At 48.0% G+C, this 17900-nt stretch overlaps 2 protein-coding genes across 2 annotated transcripts in view; one reads left to right on the top strand and one right to left on the bottom strand.

Moving 5' to 3' along the window:
• Nucleotides 1-2514, bottom strand: part of CLIC6 (chloride intracellular channel 6) — a 34038-nt gene extending 31524 nt beyond the window's left edge. Inside the window, exon 1 of the mRNA XM_072852016.1 lies at nucleotides 1073-2514. Within this exon, the coding sequence (XP_072708117.1) occupies nucleotides 1073-2425 (1353 nt within the window). The 5' untranslated portion in view covers nucleotides 2426-2514. The remainder of the gene's footprint in view (nucleotides 1-1072) is intronic.
• A 13378-nt stretch (nucleotides 2515-15892) lies between these two features.
• The window catches only part of RCAN1 (regulator of calcineurin 1), a 42305-nt gene continuing 40297 nt past the window's right edge, over nucleotides 15893-17900 (top strand). The window contains exon 1 of the mRNA XM_072846167.1: nucleotides 15893-16228. Within this exon, the coding sequence (XP_072702268.1) occupies nucleotides 15998-16228 (231 nt within the window). The 5' untranslated portion in view covers nucleotides 15893-15997. The remainder of the gene's footprint in view (nucleotides 16229-17900) is intronic.

Genomic DNA, 17900 nt, shown 5'->3' with positions numbered 1-17900 from the left:
TGCTTCCCTAGTTTTAGTTTCTCAGTTTTAGGTCTACTCTGAGAAAAATATCCCACCATGCTCCGTACTTTATTTAGTCCAGAGAGGTCAGAGAATAGGGAAGAAAAACACCTTAGGATAGTTTCTATGCACAGAAATTTCACATCTGGTATTCTGTCTCTGTGGACGGATGCTGTTTCCATGCCGAGTCCCACTGATTTTGGTGGGGTTCCAAGCACAGGCTAGGAAAAAACTCTAAAGCTCTATACTATAAAATACCAGAAATTAGTTTTAAGACCATTACGATTTTTCTCTTTTTTGCCCATTTTCCTCTAACCTAAATCTTCCCTGACCAAAAATGCACAAACTGGACAATTACAAGGGATGCTACACTGCTGGGCAGTTTATTGACTCTCTGAATCCAGCCTTGCCGAACTTTGGGGCAATTATCTAAATGTTGACCATAGTTCATGTTGGGAAATCCCAATATCACATTTTAAATGATATTTTCCAGTTTCTGCCACCTCAGCCCCCATGATGTGCTGTGTGCCCTTCTTGCTATATTCTGAAGATCTTAAAATCCCTTGAGAACTCCTTATGTCACAAGTCACAGCTAGCGATTCCAAACAGATGCTGCTGGGTCCCAGCCCCACGGGGAGGAGGGCGCAGGAGAGCCCCTGAGTCCACCGAAACTGAGATCCCTGCATACCCTTTCCATTTAAACCTAAAGAAACCTCAAGTAATGCAGCACAGAGCCCACGAAGGAAAACTATGGGGGAAACCACCTCAGGTCTGTGCTTCTCTGGGTTCTGGGTTGACTGGTACCACCAGGTCCCAGGGCCGAGAGGATGGATGGGCAGCGCTGGCCTTCAGCCATCGTGTGGGAAGCCCCGTCCCGTCCTGCCTGCCACCCGCAGAAGGAACGAGGAGCCAGAGACAGGTTTATTTTCGGCATTAATAAGCAAATCACCCTAGCCAGGCTGGACTTTTGCCTGCCAGATTTAAATGCCACTCATCACAGGAGCTGCCCGGGGCTCCTGGAGGAGTGGAGGGTCGTGAACCCAGGTTTCCCCAGCAGCCCCTCGCACCCTACCTTGACGAAGAGGGAGATGTCGTGTTCCTGCTTCTCCTCATCCTCCTCTTCCTCCTCCAGGGCGGCCGGCGAGACCGTCTCGTCCTCCTCGTCCTCCGCCCGGCCCCGCACGCCGTTCAGGCTCCGACCTGCCGCGTCCCACTCGCCGCCCTCGGGGCCCGGGGACCCACCGCGCTGCCCCGCCGCCGCGCCGCCTTCCCCTGCCCCCGGGGCCGCGCTCCCCGCTCCTGCCACCGGCGGGGCACCGGCTCCCCGCTCCGCCCCCGGCGTCTCCGCTCCGTCCTCGTCGTCGGGGCCGCCCGGCGACCGGCATCCGCGGCCGGCCTCCCCGCCGGCCGGCACCGCCACCTCCGCTTCCCCGCGGCTCTCGGGAGCCATCTCGCTCCCCGCCGGGGCCGCCGCCTCCTCGGGGACTGTCCCCGCCGGGGCTGCCTCCCGCACCGCGGCTTCGGGGACTGTCCCCGCCAGGGCTGCCTCCCGCACCGCATCCTCGGGGACTGTCCCCGCCGGAGCTGTCGCCGCAGCCTCCTCGGGGTCTGTCCCCTCCGGGACTGCCTGCCTTAGCGCCTCTTCGGGGTCTGTCCCCTCCGGGACTGCCTGCCTTAGCGCCTCTTCGGGGTCTGTCCCCTCCGGGACTGCCTGCCTTAGCGCTTCTTCGGGGTCTGTCCCCTCCGGGACTGCCTGCCTTAGCGCTTCTTCGGGGTCTGTCCCCGCCGCCTCTTCGGGGTCTATCCCCGACGGGGCTGTCGCATTGGTCTCCTCGGGGTCTGTCCCTGCCGGGGTTGCCGCCGCCGCCGCCTCCTCGGGGTCTGTCCCCGACGGGGCTGCCTCCACCTCTTCGGGCTCCGTCCCCGTCGGGGCCGTGGCTGCGTCCTCCGGGTCTGTCCCCGCCGGCACTGCCTTCTCGGGCTCCGTCCCCGTCGGGGCCACCGCCGCCTCCTCGGGGTCTGCCCTCGCCGGCGCGGAGCCCTCGGGCGCGTCTACCCCCGCGGCCGCCGCCGCCGGCTGCCCTCCCGGCAGACCCTCGCCCGCCGAGGCACCCCCGGCGGGGTCTCGCTGCTCAGCCCCCGCCGGAGCCTGCTGCCCCGCGCCCGGCCCGCCCGAGGTCTCCGCCGCCCCCCCGGAGAAGCCGCTCCGCGTCCCGCCGCTGTCCCCGGGGGGCACCGCCGCCGCCTCCCCGCTCAGCTGCGGCGCCTCGCCGGGGGGGGGCCCGTCCGGGGGCTCCGCCGGCCCCTCGGGAGACACCCCGGGCTGCGGCTCCCCCGCCGCCGCCGCTTCCTCCTCTCCTCCTTCCCGCGGGAGGTCGCTCCCCTCCGGCGGCGGGGCGCCGGGCCGCCCCGGGCTCTCCGCCATGCCGGCCTCCCCCGGGGCCGCTGCCCAAGAGCGCAGCGGGGCGGGCGCGTCCGGCCGCCGGGACGAGCCGGGACCAGCGGGGACCAGTGGAGCCGCCGCCGCCGGGGATCAGCGCCGGGCACCGACGGGGGGGACGGCGGCGCCTGCGCACGGCCGCGCCCGGGGCCGCGCGTGTGCGTGGGGGCGGCAGCCACAGGTGCCCGCGCTCCTCCTCCCGCGCCTCCCCGCGGAGGGCAAGGCCAGGGGGTCCCTCGGCCCCCGGCCCCAGACCTCTCCGTCCCCGTAAATCTCTTCTCCCCCGATTTTGGCTGCAGCCGGCACGGGCGGAGGTGGCGAGAGCGTGACCGTGGTGGCACCAAGCGCTGCCAGGCTCCCCTCGGCCACCCCCTCCCTACCCGCCGGCTGCGTGCAGGTGCTCAGCGGGACTGGAGCCTTCGCAGAGTGGCCAAAAAGCTTGTCCCCCCCCAGCGGCCCCGCCGGCGCTGGCTAGGCATGCCTGCCAAGCGCCTGCTGCCTGCCCCGCCCGGGCCTCGCCTCCCACCCCAAAGCCCCCCGAGCCCCATTTCTGCCCTTGCTTTTCCCCTTGGCTGCTGCTCACGGCCTCAGGCGCAGCGTCTCTTGCAGCCCCCCAGCCACCCTGCTGCTCTCCCCAGCCACCAGCCCGGCACCCACAAGCCCTGGGCCCGCTGGCAGGTGGGGCTGACAGCCACCCAGGGGCTGAGGGCTTGCTGGCCGAGGAGAGGGACGCCGTTTTCCAAATCCAGGTTTACGAAGGGAACCACTAATACCCCCACCGCTGCTGACACACCGAAACTGGCAGAGCCCCGAAAGTCTTGCACGGTTTCTTAAAAATACAGATGAACCAATACGGCATCTCAGCAGCCACATAGTATCTGAAACGTATTCCCAAGCCATCTTTGGGCTACACCAAACGTTGTTAAGAAGGAAAATGTATCCTTATCAACTTGCAAAAGTTGCAAGAGGGAACAGTGAAACACTCTGTGTAAAAAAAAAATAGATTTGCATACTTTTAAGTAGCTTTCCTTCATATGTGACCATGTCAACTGCTATGCGCCTCTGCGAGAGTTTGCATTTAAATGTGATGAGAAGTACTGTATTCTGTGCGGAGCAGGCAGCTGGTGTGAAAGAAGCAGTAACTTTTAGTTCAGGTAAGGCAGCTGCAGATTCATCCCGCAGGCCTTCTTCTGTTCCAGATAAAAGACATCTTTTCACACTTTTGGTAATTTGTCTGGCTTATGGAGGCACTTTACACAAAAAAAAAGACAATCAGCAGGTTCTGGTGTGAGGACAAGCTTCAGTAGTTTTGCTTGTAGGCAAGAAGTCATTTGCTAGGAGATGCAGCCTGCTCTAGTCCCACTCTTCTCAAAAGTGATTCATGTGAAAGCAGTACTTATGCTATTTGAATGCAAAATAGTCATAGTTTTCTAGGTGCAGAGAGAACAGTGGATGGGAAAGTTAGCTGACAGGTGTGAGGTATCATATTTAAAAACCATGCAATTAAACAGTCTTATGTATGTGTATATAAAACCACTTTTATATTTGAGAGTGGAAAGAGTGGGGACAGACTGAACACAGGGCTTTGGAATGGGTGCGAAGGGAGAAGATGCAGCCAACAGGAGATGGGAAATAAATAAATCATTCCATGAGGGCAAATACCTGCTTTGATAAAAATAAACAAACAGACAAATAAATAAACAATCCTGCAGCTATTTTTCATAGAATTTGTGCTTGCCCAGAGGTGCATTGCCAGTGAGACAAAAGAACGGGGGCAGTCATGGTCAGAAGGAATGTTTCTTGAAGATTTAGGAATGGAGGCTCAGCATCTGGCAATGGAGGTCTTGCAGCTGGACCCATCGTAAGGCAATTATTTCACTTCTCTTACGGGTTCTGATATCAGTAGAATGACATATCTCAGTCATCTCTATTTCTACATACTCATCCTAACCCTTGCTGAAGGGTTCTTAATCCTTGGCCTGAAGGCTGGCCACATCCCCAAGGTGCAATACAAGTCCCATCTTACAAAGCTTTCAGATATGAGGCAGAGCTGTCCTCAACTGTGCAGACCATCCACAAGCCCTGCCATGTTGTCTCCTGTCCAATGGCGGATAGGACACTGGCTGGAAGGAAGAAGGCTCACCTCAGGTTTTCATGGTGGGAATGAATAGCAAAGCAATATCCATGGCATAAAAGTGGTGGGAATTTTGCAGGAGAAATGGTTGCAGGTTATAGACACAACCACTGAAGTCAGCTGGCGGTGTTTATGTGAATACTGTGTTTGGCTGCACCCCTTGAGAAGCCCTCTCCTGCTCCCAGTCCCCATGAGCTCAGCTTTGCTCAGTTTTGGTGGCTGATGGGCCCTGACAGCTGGGTTCCCTCTGCAGCCCCATGTGGCACAGCCTCCTCTGGGTCACTGGAGCTGCCTGTTCTCAAGCGCTTCTTCTTTTCAACTGTCCCTTGGATCTGCACCACTTATCTAAATACCTCCTTTGGGTATCCGTTTCGGCTTTTGCTCAGGTTGTGAGTTTGACATGGGACTTGCACCCTGCTGATCTGATGGAACTACATGACAGATGACTGTCTCTCACCTATACTTATTCATTGCAGAGCTTATTCATTAATACCAGTATCCTATTTTTCTTTATTTGCCTATTCCCTGCTCTGTAGCTCTTAGTACAAAAAAAGGTGAGGATTTCAAGGCCAGCAAAAAACCCCTTTCAGTGATAAACACTGCCTGATTATTAACATGCGGCAATGTTTAAGTGTAACAAAAGATTAGCTCTTTAAATACTCACGGAAGTCTGACAAAAGCAGAGCAGAAAAGGACTAAGAGCTGACATAGCCAAGTTGTTAATTATCTTTGTAGGAGAGAGAAAAGTTTAAGATATAGTGTTTGATACAGTTACCATTTTTATGGCGCAATGATTGAATAGTTTGTAACAGACCTTGCTGTGTTTTTCCTCAAGTACAGGAACATCCATTTCCTAATTCTGCTGGAGCTGAGACCTAGCAATGACATGTGCAGGCATGGGGTTAATGTCGCTGCTTTAGCAGGTCACCCTGCTGGGGCTTATGCCATGAGGTCCCCGTGCAAGGAAGAGAAATAAAGTAGGAAGTCAGAGAGCCGGGGGACAGGGTAAAGTGGGCACAGTTCAGAGGAGAGCTGGCCAGTCAGCCCGACATTGCTTCTTGTCACTCTTCAGCGTCACGGTTTCACAAAGGCAGTTTGGGAAATACACCATTAAAATCAGATCTGTCCCAGTGAAATCCCGGAGCTTTGAATATCTGTTGTTCTGTGCTCTCTGCATGCAACACTCTTCCCCTCTGTCTCAATTACTTAACAATTAATCTCCCCTGCTTCACGCTCCTCCTGTACACTACTTTCAAGCTCTTTACACCCCATCTGTTTCTAAAACAGGCCCTCAGCTAATAAATATTATTTTCTCAGTTCGGCTTCAGGAGGGATTATTGCACACCTTCTTCATTTAAAAGATGAGTGCAGGTAATTAAATATCACAGATGTTAGACATTAGTGGACAACATGAAGATCCCTTTATAGTCTGTTAGTGATTGTTATGTCCCTGGGGGTTATCAATTAGGCTGTACTTGCTTGGATTATTGTAACTTCTTTTCTTTCCCTGACTGTACAGGGAGTTGCAGATCAAGATTGTAGTTCTTGCAGCCTGAGGTGAGGAAAAAATGCCTCTTGCATTACAAGGGTCTCGGAGAGAGCTCTCCCCACTGGCCTGCCTGCCTCCTGGGACAGATCAGTCCCACCGCAAAGGGAGCAGACTGGGGTATTTGTTCATGCCTCTGCGACTCCAGTCCACAGTCCTGTGCAGTGCCAAATACACAAATGCCAAATATTTAATGGTTCTCCCTAAGTCAACTGGGATAACAGAGTCAGCAAGGCTGTTCTGCCTCCCTGTGCAGGCTGCTGCCCCCCCAGAAGCCTGCTCTGCCTATTCCCTGGTGCCTGCTCCGGCTGAAGTTGTGCTGTTTCATCGAGCGTGTGCATCTGCTCTTCCCAGGGTTTGCCACATTTCAGAGGTGAAGCTACATATCCCCAGGCCAAAAGCTGCCTGCACATTATTTGAGTTCTGCTTGTTTCTGCCAGACGCTGAGTAACTGCTATTTTGCACTGAACTCAGTGGGAAATAGGGGTGAGCAGAGCCTCCGGAAATTGGGTGGCATTTAATTGGGTTCTCCACCATGGGGTGGAGGGAGCGATTTATCAGAGTAAACATAGACAGGTACAAACTGCATGTCTGCAGACCCTAGAGCCAAGAGAGATCCAGTGAGCAGAGTCAGTGAAATGATTCTTCTCATCCCAAGGTAGATGTCTAAAGCAGACCAGATGATCCTTGACAGAAAAGTGCTTATTTCTCGACACTGGCCGTACAAGGACCTGAGGGTGACTGGCTCAGGGGGATGATGTCGGTACTGGACACATCTAAACTGATATGAGGTGAATCCTGTCCCAGGTGATTCCCTTACAGACTGAAATTTGAAAATGGACAGTCAGCAAAATGTGGGCCAAAGCCCAATTACTTTTTCTGCATTATTTTTATTGCAGCTGGTGGTTTAACTGGAATTTCCACAAATTACTTGTGGTATAAAACTTTACCCCATAAAAGAATATGACTCCCTAGCCCTTTGTGATGGAAAAAAAGAAACCCCAAACTGTATTAACGTTCATATGTAAGCCAGTTCTGTATTCTCCTATTTAAAAGATGTTATTTCAACTACGGAAAAGACAAAGTTGCAAGTGAAAAAATGGTATTGGAGGACTATAATTTTTACTGCTTTCAAAATACATGTATGTTTGCTATGTTTACCCCCGGAATCTTAAACTTCTGTCAAGAAGTCGGCATGGCATTCTGCCACATGGTTGAAAGGGTGTTCGGTCCACCCAAACAAAATTGAGAGGGAGAGATGCCTTGTTGAAAATCGCAGCGGCATGCTGTGTGTTGGGGGGGTGATGCCATCTGTATTTAGCGTTCTGAGCTTCCCAGCACTAAGCTGATTAGGGGCAATCGGCTCCCTTCCCAGCTGCTTAGAGGCAGTCTGCTTGGGAAGAAGGTAGGGATGTAGACATGCAAGGGGGGAAAAAGCCTGGTTGTTGGGCTAGGAAGCACAGAAAGCCAAGCTACCTCTAACCAAGGCTGAAAAAGCAGAGAGGAAGGGCAGATGCACCTTCTTGCCAGATACCACCAGTCCCTCTCTTCCTTCTGTTTGTTTCTCAGTTCCCCGAATTCCCGGCATCCCACAAAGCTGCAGGCCCCAAAGCAGCCTGCACTTAAATTCTGAATGAATCATTCTGCAGTGTGTTAAAAAAGTAGAAGAATATCAACAACAAAGCTTTCAGAAGAATAAACTCTGTACTGCTTACTACTTTTTTAAAGTACTTAAAATCTGTTCATTCTCCAAAAGAGTCTTTGACTTTCCTATTCTTATCTTTTACTTTTATTTTTGTTACGCAGTACTGTTTTAATGAAGCAATAACGTCCTCCATGTGCCGCAGGCAAGATAACAAACAGACCTTATATGTAGTTTTTTATCATCAAGTATCATATCTAATTCAATAAAATAGTGGTTTGGAATTAACTTTGATAGTGCCCTAGAAGCATCAAAGTCCTAGAAAGTCTGATTACTGTCCTGGAGCCTCATATCGTCTCGTTTGCTAGCTAAATAAGGCCAGCTCAGCACTCACTTTGTCGTTAACAGTATGTCTGACTTGAACTCTGGACCTGCTCTCATTTTTGACAACTCCAGACCTCTGCCCAGGCTTTTGATTCTGCTTAGGAAATCCCCATCAAACTTGCTTCACTGAACTCCCTCCTCTCTACCACTTTCAAATGCCTTTCAACCATTCCAGTCCCCTACCTCATGCACCATTGCTTAGGGACGGGCGTGCACACAACACTATTTAAAGGACCACCTTGATTTGCACATGATTCAATAGGATTACTGATATGTTTAAAGCTAAGACTCTTTGCAAGGATCTGGGTCTTATTAAGTAACTGTGATTTCATTATTGTCATCCTCATCGTTCCTCCCTCCCTCTATTTTCTGACACATACTGTGGCACTGAATTTGAGGCGTGAGTTTTCAAAAGTGTTGAACTGCTCCAACTTCAGCTGAATTTCATCTGCTCAAGGCATCTGGAAACTCCTCCTTAAAAAAAGAGCTCTTCAGAGAAGAAAACATGCCTTTACTTGTTTTGCAAAGTGCCCAGGACATACTTATACTCAAAACTAAATGGACAAACCACATAGAGTGTTTCACGTTTTCTGTTATAAACGTTGCTTTTCTCACATTGACCTGGTTTACAAAATTGTATAAGAAGTTCTAATTAGATCCATCAGAGCATTTTACTGTGGAATCTGGAAATAACTCAAAGGTTTTTCTAAGGTCCAAGAGATTTTCTTCACTTTTAATAAACTGTCTAGATTTTCTTGAACTCCTCTATTATTTTAATCCCTACTACATTCAACTCATTTATTTTAAATTAGTTTCCTATTTTACTGTGCCTGTTGCATCTTGAAATAATTTCTTAAAATATAATCCCTAATCACAGCTCATTTGATCTTTTTCATACTCTTGCTTCTGTTTCAAATTTCAGTTTACCTTTCATAGATCTTAACAGCTTTTTTTTCCCCATGTAAAACAGAGTCACATTCTGTACCATTTCCACTTGAACTCGGCTTTTAATACAATTCTTTGCAAAACTCAGAGAACTTATAAAATTTTTATAACTTTTAAAATAATTATAGATTTGGGGAATAAAACTTAGAATATTTCAAAATAGCCATAAAATGATTTGAGTTAATACCTAGCTGATATAGAAGTTACATGTGCAACCCAGAGGTACAATGATCATTTGTGTTTTATTACTCGTGTTGCAATATTTGCAGATTGACTGTTACACTTACAGTTACATTACTCAGTTCATTAGAAAAACAGATCACATCCATATGTAGTTCTCTATAAATTAATATATAGCTTTCCCTTCAGCAGAATTTTCTGAAATATTTTTATACACTGTAATAATAGCCTTGAAAATAGCTTTTCATATCATCAGTAAAGAAATGGATGGTTTTGCAGACTTGTAGTGAGAGGCTGCAATGGGTGATCTCCAGAGGTCTCTTCAGCCCTACTTTACTTTTGCTTAATTCGAATGTGGAATTCCCACGACATCTATGCAGCTGACTCTTTTTTTTTTTTTTTTTTTTGAGGGGGTGTTTAATGAAGCTAGTTGTGGTGCATAATACTCTAGAAGTGATGGTAAAGGGTAGGAAACTCTAGAAAAAGGCAAGCACCATCTGCCTAGGGATAGAATTACACTCAGTTTGTTCTGTATGGGCTCAGGTCCATTTTTCACTAATGTTCATTTTATTTTATTTGCATGTAGGTTATGCCACAATCTCTCTCTTTTTCTTTTTCTTTTTCTTTTTCTTTTTCTTTTTCTTTTTCTTTTTCTTTTTCTTTTTCTTTTTCTTTTTCTTTTTCTCTTTTCTTTTCCTTTTTCTTTTCCTTTTCCTTTTCCTTTTTCTTTTTCTTTTTCTTTTTTCTTTTTCTTTTTTTCCTTTTTTCTTTTTCTCTTTTCTTTTCCTTTTTCTTTTCCTTTTCCTTTTTCTTTTCCTTTTGCTTTTCCTTTTCCTTTTCCTTTTCCTTTTCCTTCTCCTTCTCCTTTTGCTTTTCCTTTTTCTTTTTTCTTTTCCTTTTTCTTTTTCTTTTATTTTTCCTCTCTCTTTTCCTTTTTTTCTCTTTTTCTTTATTTTTCTTTTTCTTTTCCCAGGATTAGGAATCCAACTTTACTCTTTCTATTAACATGTTTGAAACAGTTTTTGTTAAAATTGTACTATATTGATTGTTCCTTTTCAGAAGTACTTACTGACAAAACCCATTTGTTCTACAGCACTTGTAAGTAAGCTCTATGGTAAATCAGTAACCAGGCTTATTACTGATTGCTCCTGAAATAAATGGCTCTTTTACCTCTACTGTGTATTACTCTTTTCTGTGTAATTTAGGAGCTGACTTACCAGGGCGTAGTTTAAAAATCAGTAAGAGGTACACGGTAACCTGCTGCATTGCTATAATGAAAAGTGTATCGTTGTGAGATCTGGGGTGGCATCCAAAGGTGGCAGTGACCTTGGGAGTCCAACCCTGCCAGGCACAATGCAAATATAGGAAGACGCATTCCAGAGCTACTTACCACCTAACTGAGAACAGTGGCAGGGAAGGAGCATAGTGAACCACGGGAGACAGGGGAGATACGTATAAAAGAGAAGAGATTATGCTGATAGGCATTTAACAAAGCAACTGATCTGAATCAGTTACATGAGCTTTGCACATTGCCTACCACTTTAAAAACTCCTTAACAAGCCATAGCTTCTGCACTTCAAGACTTTTTTGTAGCCTCCTACCCATACCAAGGTAAAGAAATCTTAGCTTCACTGTATTTATTTTATTTAACAACATTTTTTTGTGTATTTATTCTCCACCCTGGGACAACTCCTACTCTTCCAAATACTAGCAGTTCTCCTGAAAAACACTCCAGCTAATCCTACCTCTCCTGTGGGTACCAGGTCCTTCCACAAAAGACCCATCTACACAATATGGGACAGAGAGGCTATCACTCTGCTTTCTTGTTCTCACTACTGTGGTTTTGAGACAAAGAGGATCAGTCTGCACAAGTTAAAGAAGCAAAAAAAGGACGGCGTATTGTACTGTCAAATGCGGTGCACCAAATTGCTATCAGAAATAACCCTTTAGGTTGTGCTGTTGAAGACGTTTTGCTATGAGAGACAGAGTCATGAGATATTTCCAGTCAATACAGCTGGATGCAGCTAATGTAGATGGTTGATAAGATACAGGCTGCAGCAATTCCTTGAATGCTGTTGGCTACAAAGACCAAAAAACATATAGAAAAGTGATCTATACAAATTGTTCTAAGCCAACAAAAAATCAAACCTGTGGTAATGGTGTTTTAAGATGTATATTTGCCTTGGTAAGGCTCGGGGAAGGTTATCAAACTGGAGTAAGTGCGCTCAGGACACCTGGTTACTGTGGTTGCTACAGCTATCGGTGGACAGAGGCCGAGCTAAGCAAGCAGCTGAGAAGACCGCAGGCATCCAGGAGGAAAGGCGGGGTGGGGGCATGATGCTGCACAGGTGCGGCAGGAGCTTGGCAAGCAGCACTGGATGGCATCCAGACCCTCAGAGGGCAAGGGTGATGATACTCTGAAAAGGGAATCCCTTGGGATGTCTGGATTAAGTCAAGGGAAGGAAAGGGGACATGATGGGGAGAACTATGGACCAGGCGTGAAACCACTTTCAGCAGCTCTAAGAGGAAAAACACTCTTGGGAGATTTGCAGGACTGGATCTGCTTAGCTGAACAAAAAGAATAGCAAGGAGGGACTCCAACATAAAACATCAAGTACTGGGAGACTTTTTATTACAGTGGAGAAAAACATAACTAGAACAAATGGCTATCAGTGAAAACCAGGCAAATTTAAGCTAGAAAGAAAACATACCTTTAACAGCATTTAACATCAGAACAAACTGTTAAATAAGATGGGATTTTATTTATATCTATTTTACTTTGGGGGCATATGCTTGGGGGTAGTTAAAGAAAATTTATTTTAATGAAAAGAAAACTGTGTTACTGATAGCCAAAATTAATCTTCAATGTTAATATATGCATATTTTAGATATGCATAATCTTTTTTAAAGTCTACAGCCAATGAATGATTGCAGTACTGTCTTGTGAATAGGCTTCTCTGCAGGAAAAAAACCTCAAAGTCTTCTGAAGTATTGTCACTGATACCAATGGCATGTGTGTAAACTGCTAACTACATCTGCCTATGTGTAGCCACTAAACAGGTGCAATGAAAACCTATTCTAAGAAACATTAAATAAGTCAGTGGTTTAAATGAGTGTTTAGGAAGTAAAGTCGCCCATAGGACCACATGCTCAGTCTTTCTCCAAACATTTTCCATTTAGTTATAATCAACTTCCGTATAGTTTGATTTTTTTTTTCCGTGCTGGTTAGCTAGCTACTTTTCACTTGAGAAGTGAGGATTTTTGTTGCAGATGCATGTAAGGTAGCCCTTTTGAGATCCTTCGGGCTTTTCTTTCTACCACTAGATGGTAGTGTGTGTTGTTTAAAACATTGGAACGGCACTGCTCTAGTGTGCATTTAGCAATTTAGCCCAGGAATCTTTTTTCCTGTGTGTAAAGAAATCATTCTTGTTAACCACTGTCACTTACATTGAAAGATGTACTCTATCCCCAAAGCTAAGCATTGGAGTGAAGATCCCTTTTTTTCGTGGTTTACCAGCTCTTCCAGTCAAAAGCATACACTGCATTCCCTTCATATGTAACAAAAAGAAAGGATGTATCTGTCATTAAACCCCAGGTTTAGTTTTTCTTCTGAAGTCTATGACTGAATTAATGCTGGGGGTGTGTGCTCACTTCATATTTTATTTATTCGCCATATTTGTAGAACATCAGCAATGCTTGCTTTCTCTGAATTGTCTATTTGAACTTTTAAGTGCTGAGGGCAGATGGTCCTTCGGCTGTGGAGTACTGCAGCGCTTGGTACGATGTGATAATGATCTCGGTTGAGCTTTAGGTGCTATTATGATACGAATATCATCAATACCTTATTTTGACTCACGAATCTGACACCCGAGTTACAATAACCAGCTGGGGGGTGGCTTATGCCATTAGACCAGTAGTGGGTAGATGAATATTTTTCAATGGCTTTCATAATAGTAAGATGGCAGGCTGCAGTTACCGGAATTTGTTGGTGGTGAGTTTTGCTTCTTGTCTGCAAGTTTTTAAATATATGTAACAGCAGATTTCCATTCAGATCCCTCAGGTGAGATTTCTGTAGGGAAGCTAAAGCTCTTGATGCAGAGGATACAGACAGACAGTTTCTCCTCAAAGAGGCAAGCGTCACCACTCCTGTCAGGAAGCAAACCTGAGATCAAAGAATAAGGTTAAACATGCTATTAGCTTGTCTGGAGGTTTTAATGCTAATTTAGCATTAAAAAGTTTCAGCTTGTTCATATATGTGACTTTTAAGATACCATTTGTCTGAATTTTTGTGAAAACTGGTGTGAGAACATACAGACTTATGTCACTTGGCACAACTGATCATGAAAATATCCTGTATCTAAGATAAGAGCTTACCTCTACGAAAAACGCTTAAATGGTTCAAAACAGATTAGAGAGTCTGAAGAAACTTCTAACAAAAGAGGAGGGAGAAGGCAAATGATTATCTCTTCATGTGGCATTTTTCTCCTTCTTATTGTATCCTGCAAGACCTCATTAAAATTGGCTGAGACAAGAAATTCACCAGTTTAAAGACTTTGATCTGTTGGAAAAAAAAGGTCAGCAGTGCTAACTTAAGATAGGGTAACAGTGATATCTCAAGGAGTGGAGCTGTTGCCTCAGCTGTAAACTTTGCACACTGTAGATCAGTAGGTGATACAGCATTCCCAACTGTCAATATTAGTTTTTCAGAAGTTCTTTACTTCACCAAAATGTTGCTGCATTTTGGAAGAAAAGATCCGTAAGAGATTCTATTATGGCAAATGGTGTTCTACTTTGAACACCATTTGCCATAATATTTGCTGTACCATATTTTAAATAATTTATTAATGTTGCTGAACAAGTGACCAGTCATAGCCTGCATCCACATGTTTATAGTCTGGTTACAAAATCCAACCCTGTATTTGGCATAGCAATTTTTTTCCAAGTGCACACTAACAATTATTACCTACAAAAATACAGTTAAAAATCCGTGATCTAGAATACCAGACATTATGAAATGAAATACTTTTTTTTCAGTCTCTGGATAAATGATGCCTGATGACAAGATCACTATGCATGATGAAACGTTGCTTTCTAAGTGAGCCCTGTGACTCTGAGCTATAGTATAAATGCAAACTATCTCCTCACTCGTGTCTTTGAGAAGTTTCTTGTAACTGGAAATGAGAATAGGATTAGCCCCTCAGAGGCTTTCTCATGATAAGAAGGAACTCCCATGTTTTGCCATCAGTTCTCATTCTTTACAGGAACTCAAGTACATTTCACTAGTAGCCACGTTCTGGTCTTGAGCGGGTGTCAGGTGAGAAAACAGGTTTTTGACTGATGGTTCTTTCCGCTTTTCAGACCTCATTCTTTCTTACACAGCCCTGCAGGGGTAGAATATTTGGTTAGTATTTTGCCAACTACTACCCAGCATCCTCTCACTCCTTACTGCCTTTTAGTATTCTGCGTTATCCTTGTACTAGTAGAGGACGTTTGAGGTAGATGTGTGAATGTCACAATAACTTCATAAAAGCCTATGACCTCTGCAGCTCACTTTTGTGTCTTCCCCTAGAAGGCGATGCTACGTATACGTATGTAAGAAAAGTGTTTGTCTAGGGTAGTTAGGTCCGATTAACCAGCTAAGCACATTAGGTAAACTTTATTCTTCTACATAGGAATGTCTGACACAAGCAGCTCCTCGAGCGTAGCCAGGGAAGGTGCAATTGTCCTTTATGGCCTTTTGACACAGGGAAAAGAGAAAGGTAGTAAGAAAATGCATCTTTCAGGTCCAAAGTAGGGAGGAAAGGACATAGACATGGCTTTATGTGCCCTCTTTCACAAATTTTAAACTCAAAACATGTTTGGTCTTGGCCCAGCAATAGGATACCTTTGAAAAAAGTACAAAGAAAGGGTGATGGTTAGTTGCATCATTCCTCGGCAAGAGGAGATGCAACTGGTCAAACACTGTTATAACTTTTTTTTTTTCCCCTAGGCTTCCTTCCTGTTGTCTGTTCAGTGAACCACCGGCAGAACATCAAGGGTTGGCTGGCATGTCCTTAAGGCAGATAAGACAAATAACATGTACACACCAGCAACTTCTGGCTGATTTAAGTGTTTGAGTAAGGGGTTTTCAATTCATCGGCTTGTTGCACAATACTCCTTTGTCCTCTAAATCCAGACGTGTCGTTCCGTGCTCCAACCGTGCTGCAAAACACAGCCGTGCGGCGGCAGCAGGCCTTGCCCGCTCACCTGGGCCCTGGGTTACCGCGACTATCCCCGACCGGGCGGCTGCACTCACCAGGCGTGTGCCCAACCTCAGCCGCTGGGTCACCTCGCCCCCCACCCCGCCCTGATCGCCCGGCCGCTGCTGGTGCCTCCCGTGAGTGTGCCGCTGCCCCACGGGCTGCCGCCCCACGACACCCGCGGGCTCCCTCACACCCCGCAAAGCCGCCCGCTGCCCTCACTCAAGATGGCGGAAGCCGCGCCTCGCTCGGGCAGGCCACCTGTTGCTGCGGCGGCGCCTTCCTATTGGCTCACAGGGCGCCGTGCGCCCTGCGCGCGGGGGGGCGGGGCAGGAAGGCGGCGGTTATACCGGCGCGGGGGTTCGGGAAGCAAGAGGGGGGGGGCGCTGTAAGTTTTGTGTGTGCGCGCGCCAAGGCGGGGGCGCGCTCGGCGTCGCCTCAGCGGCCGCCGGGCCCCGCCCCGCGGGGGCTCCGCTCGCCCCCGGCCATGGAGAGCGGCGGTGGCGGGAGGGGCCCGGCGGGGCAGGAGGAGCTGCCGCTCCAGCAGCCGCTGCCGCCCGGGGAGGAGGAGGAGGAGGGGGCGCTCCTGCCGCCCGAGGCCGAGACGGACTGGAGCTTCGTTGACGGCGAGATGGAGGCGGTGGCGCTGCGGGACCTGCCCACCGCCACCATCGCCTGCAACCTAGACCCGCGCGTCTTCCAGGACAGCCCGTACCGGGTGAGCGCGGCGGGCAGGCCCGCCCCACGCCGGGCCACCAACGGGCAGGGCCGCGGGCCGGCTCCCTCTGCCGGCGAGGAGCCGCCGCCGCTCGGCTCGGCTCGGTCGGCTCCCGCCCGCCGGGGCCGCCGCCGCCTCAGGCTGCTCGTGTGGAGAGCGGCGGCCTGCGGCGGGGGCGGGCGCTGCGGGCCGGCGCCGTGCGGTGGCGGCGGGGGGGTGAGCGGCAGGGGGGTGAGCGGCAGGGGGCGGCCCGCCTCCGCCCGGATCTCGGCGGGCGCCTTGGTCTCGGTGGCCTCCCTTCCCTTCAGGAGTGGGGGGGGGGGCGAGGCTGTGGCTCCGCGTCCCCGCCCGCGCTCCTGACCTGAAGCGAGGGCCGGGATGTGCGGCGGCTCTGCCCCGGCTGGCCGGCCCCTCCGCGGGCGCCGTGTGTATAAAGTCTTCTCTGGGGTCCCTGTCCTCGGGTCGGATCCAGAGGCTCAGTCCGGCGGATCCACTGCCCTGAAGCCATAGGTCAGGGCGAAGAGGTGCATAGATCAGAAGGGAAAAACACTGCCCTCGACCGCTCTCTTCAGAGCGCTGCGGTTACGGTTTAGGGAGGAACAGCAGTTTGTTGGTGCACCCGAAGGTGAGGCAGGAGGCGGAAGGCAGCGTTTGGAGACCTGGCAGCGTGGCAGGCAGGCAGTTAGTAGGCAGGCTCCGAGTGGACGCAGAAGCTGCCTGCCTGCGGGCGAGGGGAGCTGCTGGGTAGCACACACAGATCTCTAGCGCTTGTCTGAGTTGTGGACCTCTTTGTTTAAAAAATAATCAAAATTACCAGCCGTTGTTCCAGAGCAGAGGACGGTAACAGCAGCTGTCAGAGGAATACTATCAACTGTCTGAAGTAAACTGCTGCTCTAGGTGTAATAAGTCGATATAAATATTTCAGAATTGCTTCTCATGTTATCTGTGGCTTTCTTGATGAGGAAGGAATTCAATTTAATCTTAATTTTTCATCCTTTTACTTGTCTCAGCCCTGGCCAGAATTAAAGAATGAGTGAAGCTAACCTTTCTCTTGGTTTTTATAGTTGGTTTTTCTGTCAAGCTCTTATTTTCTACTGGCTTTGATACCGAAGGAGATGTTTAGTTTTTAAACAGGTTGCAATTAAATGAAATGGACTTGAAAAATAAGGCAATAATTGTACTGGTTTAAAATCCTATTAAAATAATTGGCTGTCTCTTTGTGAAAAACAACTCAGAGTTGTTGTAGTGGTAGTCCAACAGCTCAACCCTGCTAACAGTAATAATGCATTAACAATGAACTGGAAATAGGAGATGCAGCTACATTGTATTCCAGTTACTTTCTAAGGTTATATAACTTTTAATGGCAACATACTTTTGTATCACTTTGGGCACCTGCAGGTGTGATGGGAATGGCACCTTTATTGGGATTTACCCTGTTTACTTTAATTCACTCCAAGTATGCTTAGGAAAATGCCTATAATCAGTTCTATGTAGTAGCATCAGTTGCATGTAGTAATAGTATTTTCTCAGATGGATACTTGTGACCTTAAAGTGCATGTTTTAAAACAGCAGTTAGATGGATGACAACGTAGATGCATAATCCCGTGCAAGACCAGGAGGTATCTGAACACTTAAAACAGAAAGGCAGAAAAATGGTTTGATTCCAAAGAAT

The sequence above is a fragment of the Ciconia boyciana genome, chromosome 1 (assembly GCF_034638445.1).
Source record: "Ciconia boyciana chromosome 1, ASM3463844v1, whole genome shotgun sequence".
NCBI lineage: Eukaryota > Metazoa > Chordata > Aves > Ciconiiformes > Ciconiidae > Ciconia > Ciconia boyciana.
The sequence above is the reverse complement of the archived record's forward strand: the minus strand, read 5'-3'. Positions and strand labels throughout refer to the sequence as shown.